The sequence below is a fragment of the Salvelinus alpinus genome, chromosome 23 (assembly GCF_045679555.1).
Source record: "Salvelinus alpinus chromosome 23, SLU_Salpinus.1, whole genome shotgun sequence".
Taxonomy (NCBI): Eukaryota; Metazoa; Chordata; class Actinopteri; order Salmoniformes; family Salmonidae; genus Salvelinus; species Salvelinus alpinus.
Window position 1 is genome coordinate 25,976,893 of NC_092108.1, and position 16,882 is coordinate 25,993,774.

The 16,882-nt window shown below is 41.5% G+C and overlaps 1 protein-coding gene across 3 annotated transcripts; it reads left to right on the forward strand.

Annotated features, from left to right (window-relative positions):
- Positions 1-2,328: 2,328 nt before the first annotated feature.
- On the forward strand, positions 2,329-16,544 carry LOC139550665 (aquaporin-4-like). Of its 3 annotated transcripts, none has more exons than XM_071361691.1 (5): positions 2,344-2,557; positions 3,513-3,930; positions 4,178-4,342; positions 8,877-8,957; positions 13,801-16,544. In XM_071361691.1, the coding sequence occupies exons 1-5, from the start codon at positions 2,469-2,471 to the stop codon at positions 14,074-14,076; spliced, it is 1,029 nt and encodes a 342-aa protein (XP_071217792.1). In that variant the 5' UTR covers positions 2,344-2,468; the 3' UTR covers positions 14,077-16,544. The 3 variants fall into 3 exon arrangements, with proteins under 3 accessions (XP_071217794.1, XP_071217792.1, XP_071217793.1); XM_071361692.1 differs by having other exon boundaries at positions 2,485-2,705; XM_071361693.1 differs by lacking the exon at positions 8,877-8,957 and having other exon boundaries at positions 2,329-2,557.
- The last annotated feature ends 338 nt before the right edge of the window (positions 16,545-16,882 follow it).

A 16,882-nucleotide genomic window follows, 5' to 3' on the forward strand; every position in this document is an offset into this window, starting at 1 on the left:
TCACCCGGGGCAGGCCCGGGGCATTCATTGAAATCCCTTCTATGACTTCATCAAAGATGGCAGCCAACAAAGCGTAAAAGTCAGAGGTGTGGAGTGAAGGCCATTGGCCTCACCTAATCTCTGATAATTTAATGATATTACTCATACTTGTGAATCTCATCAGATATCACTAGTGTTGTAACAAGCTGTGAGTTGTGCATACTAACTCCATTATGAAGGGTTAAAAGAAACATTGAGGTAGGTCCACATTCACACTGTGATTAGAAAGATATTTGGAATTTTGGACATTCTGGATGAATATTAGGACAAATTCAGCTAAATAAAAAACGTACAGAATTACTGAGCATAGTGCTCGCAATGCCATGATAGTGGTTTGATTCCCTGGACCAACCGAACATAAAATGTATGCACACATTTTCAGAACATAAAAACACATTTTTCAGGCATTGAAAACGTGTAATTTAGAGACTAAGAAAATGCATTTTTTTTTGTTAATAGATCCAATGAAGTAAGCACTCTATCACAATTTTCCAAACCTCTTAATATAGGAAAGAGGCGGCAACTGAAGAATATTCATTATTGCTTCTCTTTTTCAAAAGCTTTAAAACTGGCAGCAATAATGTTCAAAGTGATCCAACCTAGAGAAGAAACCAATAGACCAGCTCAACTACAATAACATTGTCACGTGTGCACCCTCTCCGGCCTCTAGGTCACCAGGCTGCTCGTTATGGCACACACCTGTCACCATCGTTACGCGCACCTGTGCATCATTAGACTCACCTGGACTATATGTCACTCCTTTTGGGTCCTTCCCCAGGCGTCATTGTTTCTGTTTCATGTTCGTGTTATGTTTTCATTTATTTATTAAATTATTCACTCCCTAAACTTGCTTCCCGACTTACAAACATTCTCAGTAACAGTTATAGATATTGTTTTGCTAGGACTGTGATATTTTTTGCTAGGACTGTGATATTTTTTGCTAGGACTGTGATATTTTTTGCTAGGACTGTGATATTTTTGATATGTGATATGTTGTTTATCTACCTTAGTCGAATACATTGACGGTAAATCACTCTGGATAATTGCGTCTGCTGAATTACAAAAATGTAAATGTAAAAACACTTGCAAAGCGTGCTGGGTATTATTCAAATGAGCCCCGCCCCCAACCAAGCACACATTTGGTCACTGCGGACCAGATCCAAACCTGAATGAATCATAGATGTCAAGATTGTTTTCACATTATAGTACGGCACAGTTTAGTACAGTAGAGCACTGTTAAGTACAGGACAGTCAAGTTCAGTAGAGTACAGTACAGTAAAGTACAGTTTAATTCGGGAGAGAAGAGTACATTAGAGTAAAGTAGGGTACAATACAGTACACTATACTTTACTGTACTCTACTGTGCTGTACTGTATAGTGCTGTACTGTGCTGTCCAAACATATGAACAATAGATGTCTATGATTGGTTCAGATTTGGTCTGGACCGGACCCAATCTGAACCAATTATAGACGTCTATGTTTGGACCAAATAAAAACCAGACCAAAAATAAACGTCCTTGGACATTGAAATCAAGTCCGGACTGCACAAAAAAATAAAAACGCCTGTTCCGGACATGACCAAAAAAAGACGTCCAAAAGACATCGTCGGTAAATGCTTAGTGGGCAACCATCACTACAATCAAAACTAATTTGGGTTGATGTCACCAATAGCACAATAGAGTTAGGTAACCATCACCTCTTTACTTTGATGGAGTAATCCTTGCAATCATCTTGTGTCTTGATGCAATATAGCTATATTGAGAGCCCAAGGGGGCCACCTAGGAGAACAGCTGGCTACAATCTCCAAGCTCTGTTTTAATGTTTAGATACATTATTAATCCTCGCTAGCGATACTGTTTTCGAAACCAACTGTCAAGGCTCAGGAGAAGACCCAGACAGTTTCGAAGTAACAAAAGTTTATTACAAAAACAGGGGGGCAGGCAAACAACAGGTCAAGGGCAGGCAGAGGTCAGTAGTTCAGAGCAGAGTCTGAAAGGTACAGAATGGCAAGCAGGCTCAGGGTCAGGGCAGGCAGGGGTCAGTAATCCAGGGTGGTGTGACAAGGTACAGAACGACAGTCAGGGCAGGCAGAATGGTCAACAACAGATGCAGGAATGCCCACATGCAGGAACACACCGAATTGCATGCAGCAATTGCACCCTTCTCTTACATTTGGGAAAATATTTTGTTTGTTTCAGCATGTTTATAATTCTGATAAGAACAACAGTTCTGAGTAGGCTATGAGGACAAAACAATATCGCGGTTGGTTGGGTGACTCCATCACTCTGTAAGAGTTATCTCGTGGGCGGGAACTGCTCTGCCCTTGATACTGAAGTCTCCTCCTCCTCTGCAAGCTGTTTGCTTAATTCTCGTGGGGGTGATGCCCTGTTACTAACGCAATAAAGCTCCTGGATGCAATCCACGGCACAATGCATGGATCATTTTCATCGGACAGACCCACTACTACTTTCTCCTCCCCTCTCGCACTGTGTCATTACCAGCCAACTGCTGCCTGTCTGTAAGTAGACATTTTGGGACTATTTGTTAGATTTATTTATTGTGCAGTACAAAGAACAGGGAGACATTTCTCTCATTCAATCGGATTGTTGCAGAATGAGTGAAGAGAAAGCAATAGAGGAGAGTGGGAGATCTTGTATTTATTTATGGTAAGTTCTAAATGGAGTCAGGAAAATTGTTATTCGAGAAATAATAATGGGGTAGAACACAATGCAAACCAGTTATTTGCCATGCGAATGCATATTGTTTTAACCCTCAAAGCAGTGAAAAACTGAATACAAGATGTGAGTTGTGAGTGAGTTGATATCCTCAGTTAATGCATAACCTATTTATAAAACATGGAAGCATTTGCCGCACTTATCCATGTAAATAAATGTATGTTATTGATGACATATTTAACTTGTTAGACTTAAATATGATGTAGCTGTCAAACATTTTATATTCTGATATATAATATTAACTAAAGTCATAAAAGTCAAATATGAGTTCTGGTCAATCATTAGGTCACTGGGTTTAGGTTGTCTAGGGGTCAAGGATGTGACATATTGCAGCTTCCAAGAGAGTCACCTGTTTTACTTGACAACCCCCTCCCCTCTCTTTCTCACTCTCTTTCTTTCTATCAAGTATCTTTATGTCCCCCCCTCTCTCTTTCACTCTCTCCATTTCTCTCTCCTCATTCAACCTCGTCCATCGTTAGAGTCCAAGTGTACCCACAATTTGAAAGTAGTCTACTATAAACGCATTGATTGCAAAATTACATATTGCATCCCTCTGTGCTGCCTGGCATAGTGTGCATTGGAAAGTCACTGGTTCAATTCCCTAGTGGAGTTATAAATGTTGTGTCCAGGAGCAAGTTCCCTTCCCTGGAAGGGCTAAGTGAATTTCAAGGCATGCAGACAGATGTCTTCCAACTGGGGATAATCATTTCATTAATTAATTAATTATTACTTTGCCAGGAGCTGCCTGTCGGCGTGTAACCAGCATCCCATGATGGTGGCATTCAAAGGAATCTGGACCAAGGACTTCTGGAGGGCTGTCTCAGCTGAGTACCTAGCCACCATGATCTTCGTCCTCCTCAGCCTGGGTTCCACCATCAATTGGGCGGCCGAGTCAGACAACCCTCCCCCTGCAGACCTGGTCCTCATCTCATTTTGCTTCGGGCTGGCCATTGCCACAATGGTGCAGTGCTTTGGTCACATCAGCGGTGGCCACATCAACCCGGCAGTCACTGCAGCCATGGTGGTGACCCGGAAGTTGAGCCTGGCCAAGGGTGTGTTCTACCTAGCTGCCCAGTGCCTGGGAGCGATCACTGGGGCAGGGCTCCTCTACCTGGTGACACCAGTGTCTGTCAGAGGGGGCCTGGGAGTGACTATGGTAAAACATATAGATCGGCCTGTAATCACAGAATCTGGATTATAGCCAAACAAGTATAGCAACAGTCAGAGTTGACACTATGCATAAGATAGTATTTGAATCTATTTTGCTCTTTTGGGACTATTCCATCAGGCAAGCTCAATCAAGCACAGCTAAAGTATTTGAAAATATACTATTTGAACACAGGTCTGGGATAGTTTGATGTCATGAAAAGTATTGTTCATTCACTCTTACTCTTGTTTCCCAGGTGAACCCCAAGCTCAACGTGGGCTGCGGCCTGTTGGTGGAGCTCCTGATCACCTTCGAGCTGGTCTTCACGGTGTTCGCCACCTGTGACCCCAAACGCTCTGACGTTAACGGCTCGGCTGGCCTCGCCATCGGATTCGCTGTAGCCATCGGTCATCTGTTCGCAGTGAGTGTGATTCTATCTCTCACTTATTAGTGCTAGAATTACAGCAAACCTGAAGGCCTCAAGAGTCAGACATTACATTTAATTCAATGCATCTATGGAATAAAATGTGTAGTGTGTTGATGTAGATTGATGATGTAGTTTGTACTTTAATCATCATAATGGTGAAATAGTACAACAGGTATACCATAAAACATTAGTTCACAGTACAGTAAAGTATACAAATGTCTCTCAGACCTGCTCTCACATACACATCCTCAATGGGTACCGCTGTTGCAACTCCATGGCAACCAATCACTTGGGAACTACCTAAACCACACTGAGCAAATTAATGCTCCTGAAAGCAACATGCTACCTACCCCTCTTCACAGCACAGCTTGATTTCAATGTGCTGCCTACATGCCACTAGATTATCCCTGCTAAACTAGTACCTTGTATACCTATGGAATACCTGCATTTAAACTACAATTCCCACAATTATATAGGTTTCATTTTATTATTATCTACTTTATGGATTCATGTGGAACAATACAATAGACTTCCATACTATGCTATCTTGCTACCGATAGCCATCTACCCGGCCAGCTGTCTGGATCGCCGTGACCCCAACCAACCTCTACTCACTGGACCCTTATTGATCACTCGATTAAGCATGCCTCTCCTTAATGTAAATATGCCTTGTCCATTGCTGTTCTGGTTAGTGTTTATTGGCTTATTTCACTGTAGGGCCTCTAGCCCTGACCACTATACCATATCCAACCTCACAGTTCCACCACCCACATATGCGATGACATCACCTGGTTTCAATGATGTTTCTAGAGACAATATCTCTCTCATCATCACTCAATACCTAGGTTTACCTCCACTGTATTCACATCCTACCATACCTTTGTCTGTACATTATTCCTTTAAGCTATTTTATCGCCCCCAGAAACTTCCTTTTACTCTCTGCTCTAGAAGTTCTAGACGACCAATTCTCATAGCTTTTAGCCGTACCCTTATCCTACTCCTCCTCTGTTCCTCTGGTGATGTAGAGGTGAATCCAGGCCCTGCAGTACCTAGCTCCACTCCTATTCCCCAGGCGCTCTCTTTTGATGACTTCTGTAACCGTAATAGCCTTGGCTTCATGCATGTTAACATTAGAAGCCTCCTCCCTAAGTTTGTTTTGTTCACTGCTTTAGCACACTCTGCCAACCCGGATGTTTTAGCCGTGTCTGAATCCTGGCTTAGAAAGACCACCAAAAATTCTGACATTTTCATCCCCAACTACAAGATTTTCAGACAAGATAGAACGGCCAAAGGGGGCGGTGTTGCAATCTATTGCAAAGATTGCCTGCAGAGTTCTGTTTTACTATCCAGGTCTGTTCCCAAACAATTTGAACTTCTACTTTTAAAAATCCACCTCTCTAAAAACAAGTCTCTCACCGTTGCCGCCTGCTATAGACCACCCTCTGCCCCCAGCTGTGCTCTGGACACTATATGTGAACTGATTGCCCCCCATCTATCTTCAGAGCTCGTGCTGCTAGGCGACCTAAATTTTAACATGCTTAACACCCCAGCCACCCTACAATCTAAGCTTGATGCCCTCAATCTCACACAAATTATCAATGAACCTACCAGGTACCACCCCAATTCCGTAAACACGGGTACCCTCATAGATATCATCCTAACAAACTTGCCCTCCAAATACACCTCTGCTGTTTTCAACCAAGATCTCAGCGATCACTGCCTCATTGCCTGCATCCGTAATGGGTCAGCGGTCAAACGACCTCCACTCATCACTGTCAAACGCTCCCTGAAACACTTCAGCGAGCAGGCCTTTCTAATCGACCTGGCCGAGGTATCCTGGAAGGATATTGATCTCATCCCGTCAGTAGAGGATGCCTGGACATTTTTTTTAAATGCCTTCCTCACCATCTTGAATAAGCATGCCCCATTCAAGAAATTTAGAACCAGGAACAGATATAGCCCTTGGTTCTCTCCTGACCTGACTGCCCTTAACCAACAGAAAAACATCCTATGGCGTTCTGCATTAGCATCGAACAGCCCCCGTGATATGCAACTTTTCAGGGAAGCTAGAAACCAGTATACACAGGCAGTTAGAAAAGCCAAGGCTAGCTTTTTCAAGCAGAAATTTGCTTCCTGCAACACAAATTCAAAAAAGTTCTGGGACACTGTAAAGTCCATGGAGAATAAGAACACCTCCTCCCAGCTTCCAACTGCTCTGAAGATAGGAAACACTGTCACCACCGACAAATCCACTATAATTGAGAATTTCAATAAGCATTTTTCTACGGCTGGCCATGCTTTCCACCTGGCTACCCCTACCCCGGACAACAGCACTGCCCTCCCCTCTGCTACTCGCCCAAGCCTTCCCCATTTCTCTTTCTACCAAATACAGTCAACTGATGTTCTAAAAGAGCTGCAAAATCTGGACCCTTACAAATCAGCCGGGCTAGATAATCTGGACCCTTTCTATCTGCTGAAATTGTTGCCACCCCTATTACTAGCCTTTTCAACCTCTCTTTCGTGTCGTCTGAGATTCCCAAAGATTGGAAAGCAGCTGCGGTTATCCCCCTCTTCAAAGGGGGGGACACTCTTGACCCTAACAGCTACAGACCTATATCTATCCTACCCTGCCTTTCTAAGGTCTTCGAAAGCCAAGTCAACAAACAGATTACCGACCATTTCGAATCCCACCATACCTTCTCCGCTATGCAATCTGGTTTCAGAGCTGGTCATGGGTGCACCTCAGCCACGCTCAAGGTCATAAACGATATCTTAACCGCCATCGATAGGAAACAATACTGTGCAGCCGTATTCATTGACCTGGCCAAGGCTTTTGACTCTGTCAATCACCACATCCTCATCGGCAGACTCGACAGCCTTGGTTTCTCTAATGATTGCCTCGCCTGGTTCACCAACTACTTCTCTGATCGAGTTCAGTGTGTCAAATCGGAGGGTCTGTTGTCCGGGCCTCTGGCAGTCTCCATGGGGGTGCCACAGGGTTCAATTCTTGGACCGACTCTCTTCTCTGTATACATCAATGATGTCGCTCTTGCTGCTGGTGATTCTCTGATCCACCTCTACGCAGACGACACTATTCTGTATACTTCTGGCCCTTCTTTTGACACTGTGTTAACAACCCTCCAGGCGAGCTTCAATGCCATACAACTCTCCTTCCGTGGCCTCCAATTGCTCTTAAATACAAGTAAAACTAAATGCATGCTCTTCAACCGATCGCTGCCTGCACCTGCCCGCTCTGTCCAACATCACTACTCTGGACGGCTCTGACCTAGAATATGTGGACAACTACAAATACCTAGGTGTCTGGTTAGACTGTAAACTCTCCTTCCAGACTCACATCAAACATCTCCAATCCAAAGTTAAATCTAGAATTGGCTTCCTATTCCGCAACAAAGCATCCTTCACTCATGCTGCCAAACATACCCTTGTAAAACTGACCATCCTACCAATCCTCGACTTCGGTGATGTCATTTACAAAATAGCCTCCAAAACCCTACTCAATAAATTGGATGCAGTCTATCACAGTGCCATCCGTTTTGTCACCAAAGCCCCATATACTACCCACCACTGCGACCTGTACACTCTCGTTGGCTGGCCCTCGCTTCATACTCGTCGCCAAACCCACTGGTTCCAGGTCATCTACAAGACCCTGCTAGGTAAAGTCCCCCCTTATCTCAGCTCGCTGGTCACCATAGCAACACCTACCTGTAGCACGCGCTCCAGCAGGTTTATCTCTCTGGTCACCCCCAAAACCAATTCTTCCTTTGGCCGCCTCTCCTTCCAGTTCTCTGCTGCCAATGACTGGAACGAACTACAAAAATCTCTGAAACTGGAAACACTTATCTCCCTCACTAGCTTTAAGCACCAGCTGTCAGAGCAGCTCATAGATTACTGCACCTGTACATAGCCCATCTATAATTTAGCCCAAACAACTACCTCTTTACCTACTGTATTTATTTATTTATTTTGCTCCTTTGCACCCCATTATTTCTGTCTCTACTTTGCGCTTTCTTCCACTGCAAACCAACCATTCCAGTGTTTTTAGTTTTATTTTACTTGCTGTGTTGTATTTACTTCGCCACCATGGCCTTTTTATATTTTTATTTATTTATACATATATTTGTTTGCCTTCAAAAAAATAAGTCTATATACAATGTGAGCAAGTGAGGTGAGATAAGGGATATCTCACCTCACTTGCTCACATTGTATATAGACTTATTTTTTTTCACTGTATCATTGACTATATGTTTGTTTTACTCCATGTGTAACTATGTGTTGTTGTATGTGTCGAACTGCTTTGCTTTATCTTGGCCAGGTCGCAATTGTAAATGAGAACGTGTTCTCAATTTGCCTACCTGGTTAAATAAAGGTTAAATAAATAAAAAAAATAAAAAAAATACGCTACTGTAGGTGTTGTGGCAGTTTGTGGCAGTTCTGGCTAGGTCTTGCTCCATGTCTCTCTCTCTACAGTCCCCTCATGTTAGCATCTCTATGCCCTGCTTTGTTCTAGATTCCATATACAGGAGCCAGTATGAACCCCGCTCGCTCCTTTGGGCCTGCAGTCGTCACCATGAACTTTGAGAACCACTGGGTAAGAAAGAAACTGCTGCACCCTTCTCACCCTCAAAGGCCCATCCAAGATAGCACATTTGTTGTGGAAACATACATTTTTGGTTTCCCATTGGTTCTGGGAATGAAGCCATAGGTTTCCCAAACGGCAAAACTGGACATTTTTTTAAACGTTCTGAGAACAGAAGTAAAAATGTTGCCTGTTCTGGGAACGTACATTTTTATATTGCAGGGAGGTTCTGAGAATGTTTTTCTATGGTTCGCTGAAAGTTTTCTTTGAAGGTTTTATTAACTGAGAATGGAAATTCTAGGTTATATGGAGGTTTTTGAATAACTTCCTTAAAACTTTAATTTAATGTTTCAATTCCACTTCTAGATTAATAAATTAATTATTTTGAACTCCAAATACAGATAGGACACATGGAAATGCTCTCTCTGGGCTGGCAAGCGTAGCTACATACAATAATATCATCATGTGAAGTGGCTAGCTAGCTGTAAAATTGCCCTTTCCCACAGACACACAGGGTGCATTGGGAGATGGTATTTGAAGGATAAACGATAAGGTTATAAATAACAATCTTAGAATGTTCTTTGAACGTTATTAAAGTGTTCTTGTGTTTTTTATGGATTTTTTTTTTTATGTTTTGAGAACATGACTTTAAAGAGAACCATGAGAAAACAGAATAACTTTTTTTCTTAATGTTCTCAGAACAATTTGTGAACATTATTTTAAATAGAACCATGAGGAAACCTGTAGGAAACGTTATGCTGAAGTAATGAAATTCCCACAGAAGAATGTTTCTTAATATTCTCTGAACGATTTGAGAACATTCCCAATGTCAAACCAGTTGGAGAATGTTTCTAGAACATTACCAAAAATGTAATTAAATGTAACCATGTTTGAACTTTTAGGAAACATTCTCTTAACTTCTCTAGGATAGGGGGCAGCATTTTCACGTTTGGATGAAAAGCATACCCAAATTCAACTGCCAGCTATTCATCCCCAGAAGATGAGATATGCATATTATTAGTAGATGTGGATAGAAAACACTCTGAAGTTTCTAAAACTGTTTGAATCATGTCTGTGAGTATAACAGAACTTATTTAGCAGGCAAAACCCCGAGGACAAACCGTTCTATTTTTATTTTTATGAGGTCACTCTCTTTTCAATGAGATTTCATTGGGAATGCAGATTTCTAATTGACCTTCTTGCAGTTCCTACTGCTTCCACTGGATGTCAACAGTCTTTAGAAATTGGTTGAGATTTTTTCCTTTGTGTAATGAAGAAGTACGGCCATCTTGAACGAGGGTCACTGGAAGTGTACTGTTAATTAGAGGCGCGTGACCAGAAAGCTAGCTACAGTTTGTTTTAATCCTGTATTGAACACAGATCATCCCGTCTTCAATTTTATCGATTATTTACGTAAAAAAATACCTAAAGTTGTATTACAAAAGTAGTTTGAAATGTTTTGGCAAAGTTTACAGGTAACTTCTGAGATATTTTGTAGTCACGTTTCACAAGTTGGAACCGGTGTTTTGCTGGATCAAACGCGCCAAATAAATGGACATTTTGGATATATATCGACGGAATTAATCGAACAAAAGGACCATTTGTGATGTTTATGGGACATATTGGAGTGCCAACAACAGAAGCTCGTCAAAGGTAAGGCATGAATTGTATTTTTAATTCTGCGTTTTGTGTCGCGCCTGCAGGGTTGAAATATGCTTCTCTTTGTTTACTATGGTGCTAACTCAGATAATAGCATCGTTTGCTTTCGCCGAAAAGCCTATTTGAATTCTGACATGTTGGCTGGATTCACAACCAGTGTAGCTTTAATTTGGTATCTTTCATGTGTGATTTAATGAAAGTTTGATTTTTATAGTAATGTATTTGAATTTGGCGCTCTGCATTTTCTCTGGCTTTTGGCCAAGTGAGACAGTAGCGTCCCGCCTAAACTCAGATTTTTGGATATAAATATGAACTTTACCGAACAAAACATACATGTATTGTGTAACATGAAGTCCTATGAGTGTCATCTGATGAAGATCAAAGGTTAGTGATTCATTTTTATCTCTTTCTGCTTTTTGTTACTCCTCTCTTTGGCTGGAAAAATGGCTGTGTTTTTCTGTGGCTATGTACTGACCTAACAATGGCAAGGTGTGCTTTCGCCGTAAATCCTTTTTGAAATCAGACATGTTGGCTGGATTCACAACAAGTGTAGCTTTAATTTGGTGTCTTTCATGTGTGATTTCATGAAGGTTTGATTTTTATAGTAATTTATTTGAATTTGGCGCTCTGCATTTTTACTGGCTTTTGTCCAAGTGGGACGTTAGCGTCCCACATATCCCAGAGAAGTTAAAGTAATGAAATACCAAGAAAATAAAGTTGCTTAAATGTGCTGAGAATGTTTCATTCCCAGAACAGAATGTTGTGGGAAGGTTGTATGCTAAATAAATATAGGACAACCATGCTCTCACCAAGCTCCAAGAAACATATGGTTCTCAGAACATTATGTGCTAGCTGGGATACTCATACACAGTTGTGGGTGAAGGGCAGGGATTACAATTGGGCTGGGGCCTGCAGGCACCTACTGTATGAGCCAAATGAGAGCCAGGAGTAGAGGTTAGGTTATGTGAATTTTGTCTACAACAATATCTAATCAGAATACTGGTATTGTACCCCGTGTTGCCCGCCACGTATCGTCAAGGCATAAGAGACTCTTGTGCACATACTTCTGACTGCTCACACAGGCTGTGCCACTACTACAAAATTGCTGCAGACACACCAAGAAAAAGGAACATTACATTTTTTTTTGTCCAAGACACACTTTGAAGACGCTATTGTCCACATTTACTTATCCTCAGCCAACAATCCGACAACCCCATAGTAGAATAGTTTACATTTTCAATTAGCTTGTTGCATTCAATGTAAGAAAATAATATTCCTCTCAAGGTGTTTTTAAATTGTGTGTGCCACAGGGAGAAAAACATGCATTGATATGCATATACCCAGCCATTGCACTGTCACGGGAAATACACACATTTGAAGTGGGTTAATGGCCATTGTTAAAAGAGGAGGATCCCAGCTTTCCATTATTACTACATGTTTTATTTCTCAACTCCTAATAATGAGTGAACTGCATCATTTTCAAACAGGAGAATCAACAGAATGGTTTAAGTGCGTTTACCTCTTGCCTTTCACGTTGAGTTTAGCTCAGCTTGACCGGGGCCAAATGTTACATGGGTAAAGTGTAACAGGTAGGCCTGCATTATATTTTTGGGACATTCAAGTCATCAATATGATGCTATCTAGCAACAAGATAATGTTTAGAGTTTGTGAACTAGCTAATGATTAGCCCAATGGGGTAAAAGCAGATGGGCATTCCCATTCTTATTAATTAGCCACTGTGCCAGCCAGGTGATCGCCAAATGCTTTTTGCTAAATAGCACACCTGCCAGGCATGGACCAATATGTTATTGCGCACTTTTATGGATGGGTAAATCATATTTTAGATCGTGCCAGCATAATTTTATTTCATTAATTTGGAGTAGAATGTCCTTTTAAAAAGTCACCAGAACTGAAAAAATGCCACCACTGCTAAAAAAAATTCTGGAAACACTGACCATCCATTGATGTTTTAGTTGTTAAAGCCTAGACACTTCAAATTAAGAGAGAGCTTCAGGCCTAAAGTGGAGTGACTTTTCATGTTTGAATATAAAAAGTCACTCCACTGAAATGTCATAATCTGAGCATTACACAGAAATCACAAGCTATTTGGTTGTGAAGACATGGGTTAAACAGATGCCAGTTATTACAGCAGTGTATTATAATAAAGAGCTTGTAGTATACTTTCATGTGTACTTTTTGTTTATATAGTTTAGGTTAGTGCATCATTGTGTGAGAAGTGTTCAGGTCATCTCTGTCCTCCAGTAGCTAATGTTGTCAATATCATTATAAGTGGGGGGCAACGGTTGGGGTGGGGGGGGGGGGGGGGCATACTGAAACTTAATAAGGTCACAGTGCATATCACCATGCCATAGCAGCTACGAAGGATCCCATCTAGTGTCGATCAAGGACATCTTAACCCCCCCATAGAGGGCATGAGCGCTACAGACTGACATCAGTAATCCATAGAAACACAGAGTGCTTCATAGGTAGAGAAACATTGAAATGTCAGGAAATGCTCTTATAAAACATGCGTCCTCGATAGTTCACTTGACCCTTGCTACTAGGTATAGATTAATTCATTTCAGCTTCCTATTTCAGAATGAAATGAAAAGCACATCCGTGGTATAGACAACTAAAGACAGGTGTTCTGGACAATACCCACGGAATGTGTTTCTTTAATTAATTATCCAGGGCAATTGTCACAGAGGTGTTCATAGTAGTGTGTGTGTGTGTGTGTGTGTGTGTGTGTGTGTGTGTGTGTGTGTGTGTGTGTGTGTGTGTGTGTGTGTGTGTGTGTGTGTGTGTGTGTGTGTGTGTGTGTGTGTGTGTGTGTGTGTGTGTGTGTGTGTGTGTGTGTGTGTGTGTGTGTGTGTGTGTGTGTGTGTGTGTGTGTGTGTGTGTGTGTGTGTGTGTGTGTGTGTGTGTATTTGGGTCTTGGGTATAATTAGGAAAGGTCCTCAGAACTGAGAGTGGTGTCATATTATCTGACAGGTGTTCTCTCTCTCTCTCCGTGACAAATGTTTGACTTGGCAGAACCTAAAGGTACCTGGCTCCAATGTGGATGCCCATAAACAATGATTGCTGCCCCTTTACAGACATGACAAGACATGACATCTGGTCTAAATATGCATGACAGCTGTCTGTGGTTATAGGTTCATATTTGTCTGAACAGAGTTTCACCTTACCTGTCTTGCAGGTGTACTGGGTTGGTCCAATCCTGGGTGGCATAATGGCGGCTGCCCTCTATGAATACCTGTTCTGCCCTGACCCTGAGCTGAAGAAGATACTCCGCGAAGTCTTCCAGAAGGATCCATCTTCGGGGAAGTACAGGGAGGTGGAGGGCGGTATGTACCAGGGGGAACCAGACGACCTGATCATTAAGCCAGGCTCCATCCACCATATCGACCTGGAGAAGGGGGAGAAGAAGGACCCTTTCCTGGCCTCGACGGGCGAGGTGCTGTCCTCTGTATGACTACCACGGGCACTGGAGAGGGAGACCAACCTATAGAGCAGGGGGAGATCCAGAGAGAGACACTTTGATTCTGGGTCCTCCACCCCTGTACCCATACCATAAGCCCCATACCCCATGTCCCCATACCTAAACCCACACAGACTCACTTCTCAGGCAGAATAGGATTGGTGCATTTCCTCTCAATGCATGTGTATTATTGTATATGGTGGTGAGCCTTCCTCAACATTTGTGAAGTAACTGGATAATATACACTACCGTTCAAAAGTTTGGGGTCACTTAGAAATGTCCTTGTTTTTGAAAGAAAAACACATTTTTTGTCCATTAAAATAACATCAAATTGATCAGAAATACACTGTAGACATTGTTAATGTTGTAAATGACTATTGTAGCTGGAAACGGCAGATTTTTAAGGGAATATCTACATAGCCGTACAGAGGCCAATTATCAGCAACCATCCCTCCAATGGCACGTTGTGTTAGCCAATTCAAGTTTATAATTTTAAAAGGCTAATTGATCATTAGAAAACCATTCTGCAATTGTGTTAGCACAGCTGGAAACTGGTGTAGCACGTTGTGTTAGCCAATCCAAGTTTATAATTTTAAAAGGCTAATTGATCATTAGAAAACCCTTTTGCAATTGTGTTAGCACAGCTGAAAACTGTTGTTCTGATTAAAGAAGCAATAAAACTGGCCTTCTTTAGAATAGTTCAGTATCTGGAGCATCAGCGTTTGTGGGTTCGATTACAGGCTCAAAATGGCCAGAAACAAAGAACTTTCTTCTGAAACTCGTCAGTCTATTCGTGTTCTGAGAAATTAAGGCTATTCCATGTGAGAAATTGCCAAGAAACTGAAGATCTGTTACAACTCTGTGTACTACTCCCTTCACAGAACAGCGCAAACTGTCTCTAACCAGAATAGAAAGAGGAGTGGGAGGCCCCGGTGCACAACTGAGCAAGAGTACAAGTACATTAGAGTGTCTAGTTTGAGAAACAGACGCCTTACAAGTCTTCAACTGGCAGCTTCATTTAATAGTACCCGCAAAACACCAGACTCAACGTCAACAGTGAAGAGGCAACTCCGGGATGATGGCCTTCTAGGCAGAGTTCCTCTGTCCAGTGTCTGTGTTCTTTTGCCCATCTTAATCTTTTCTTTTTATTGGCCAGTCTGAGATATGGCTTTTTATTTGCAACTCTGTCTAGAAGGCTAGCATCCCAAAGTCACCTCTTCACTGTTGCCCACAAATGCTGATGCTCCAGATACTCAACTAGTCTAAAGGCCAGTTTTATTGCTTATTTTATCAAGACAACAGTTTTCAGCTGTGCTAAAATATTTGCAAAAATGGTTTTCTAATGATCAATTAGCCTTTTAAAATGATACACTTGGATTAGCTAACACAACGTGCCATTGGAACACAGAAGTGATGGTTGCTGATAATGGGCCTCTGTACGCCTATGTAGATATTCCATTTAAAAAATCTGCCATTTCCAGCTACAATGGTCATTTACAACATTAACAATGTCTACACTGTATTTCTGATAAATTTGATGTTATTTTAATGGACAAAATGGCCTTTTCTTTCAAAAACAAGGACATTTCTAAGTGACCCCAAACTTTTGAACGGTAGTGAAACTTTGCACGCTGCTCACCCTAACCAATTACCCATCATGTGAAATCTATTGATCTCCACAATCTTGTCCCATCATTATCTGTCCCAGCTCTGTTTGCTTGTGGCACTCTGCTGCACTGCAGAGTGATAACAAAAGACTACATTTCTGTCAGGGAAAAATGTCCAGGTCAACCAATTACATGGGGTCATGACACTGAATTGGTAAACCACAGAGGAAACATCAAGCTTATTATTTTTGGATTAGTGTCACATATTGAATATGAATACGATGGCATACGTGATCTTAACTATGTATGGTTGTTAAGCACATTATAGAACTCATGTTGTGAAGGAAAAGTTCTACCGAACATTTACAATCTTCAGCCCACTCCTATATTGTTTGTATTTATTTTCCATTTTCAATGCACATTGGTCAGGGAAAAAACGATTAAACTTTACATGTCTATTTCTTTGTAGAAACATATGTCTTAAAACAGATTTTAATTGCCAAGCAACAGATAAGACAAACCATCAGATATCAGTTATAGATTTGGATTTTCATAACCATAAGCAGAAAATAGAATCAGCTCTTTTGATATATTTGGAATGATAGCATTCTTATTATTGACTGTATTTTCATACTGAAATTATTATTGTCCTTACTTATGAAGTGGTGTGCCTGCTTTACATTGCTTGGTCTTGAAAACCAAGGACCCATGAGGGAAATGCTTGCCTCCATACCAACCACTCTGGATTTGAGTATTGCATAGATTTTAATGTTAGAATTGAATACTTGAAAACTGCACCTTGCTGCAGTTTGTGTTGATTTTAAATTTCATGAAATAAATGGTGATTTCCACATCTTTAGTGTGAACAATTTTGCTATTATACTGTAAGTACATGCAAGCCTTGGTTTGGCTTCTGTTAGTACCTCTCAAAACACAATACTGTATGATATACCAAATAGATACAAAAATGTATTTCTGTCTCTGACATATAGCACTTCTGATAACACAGCTTTCAATAAATGTTAAAGTTTAAAGCCAGAGGCCGGGTGGAGATTTGCTCCTGAAGAGTTGTATCAGCTCACTGTAGAAGGCAGTAGCAGTTTACAGAAGCAGTACGACAGAAGTCCATCTCAGCCATGATGGATAGCCTCCTCCCCTCTAGACAGTGTCTCCTCATAGCCAGACAGATGGGG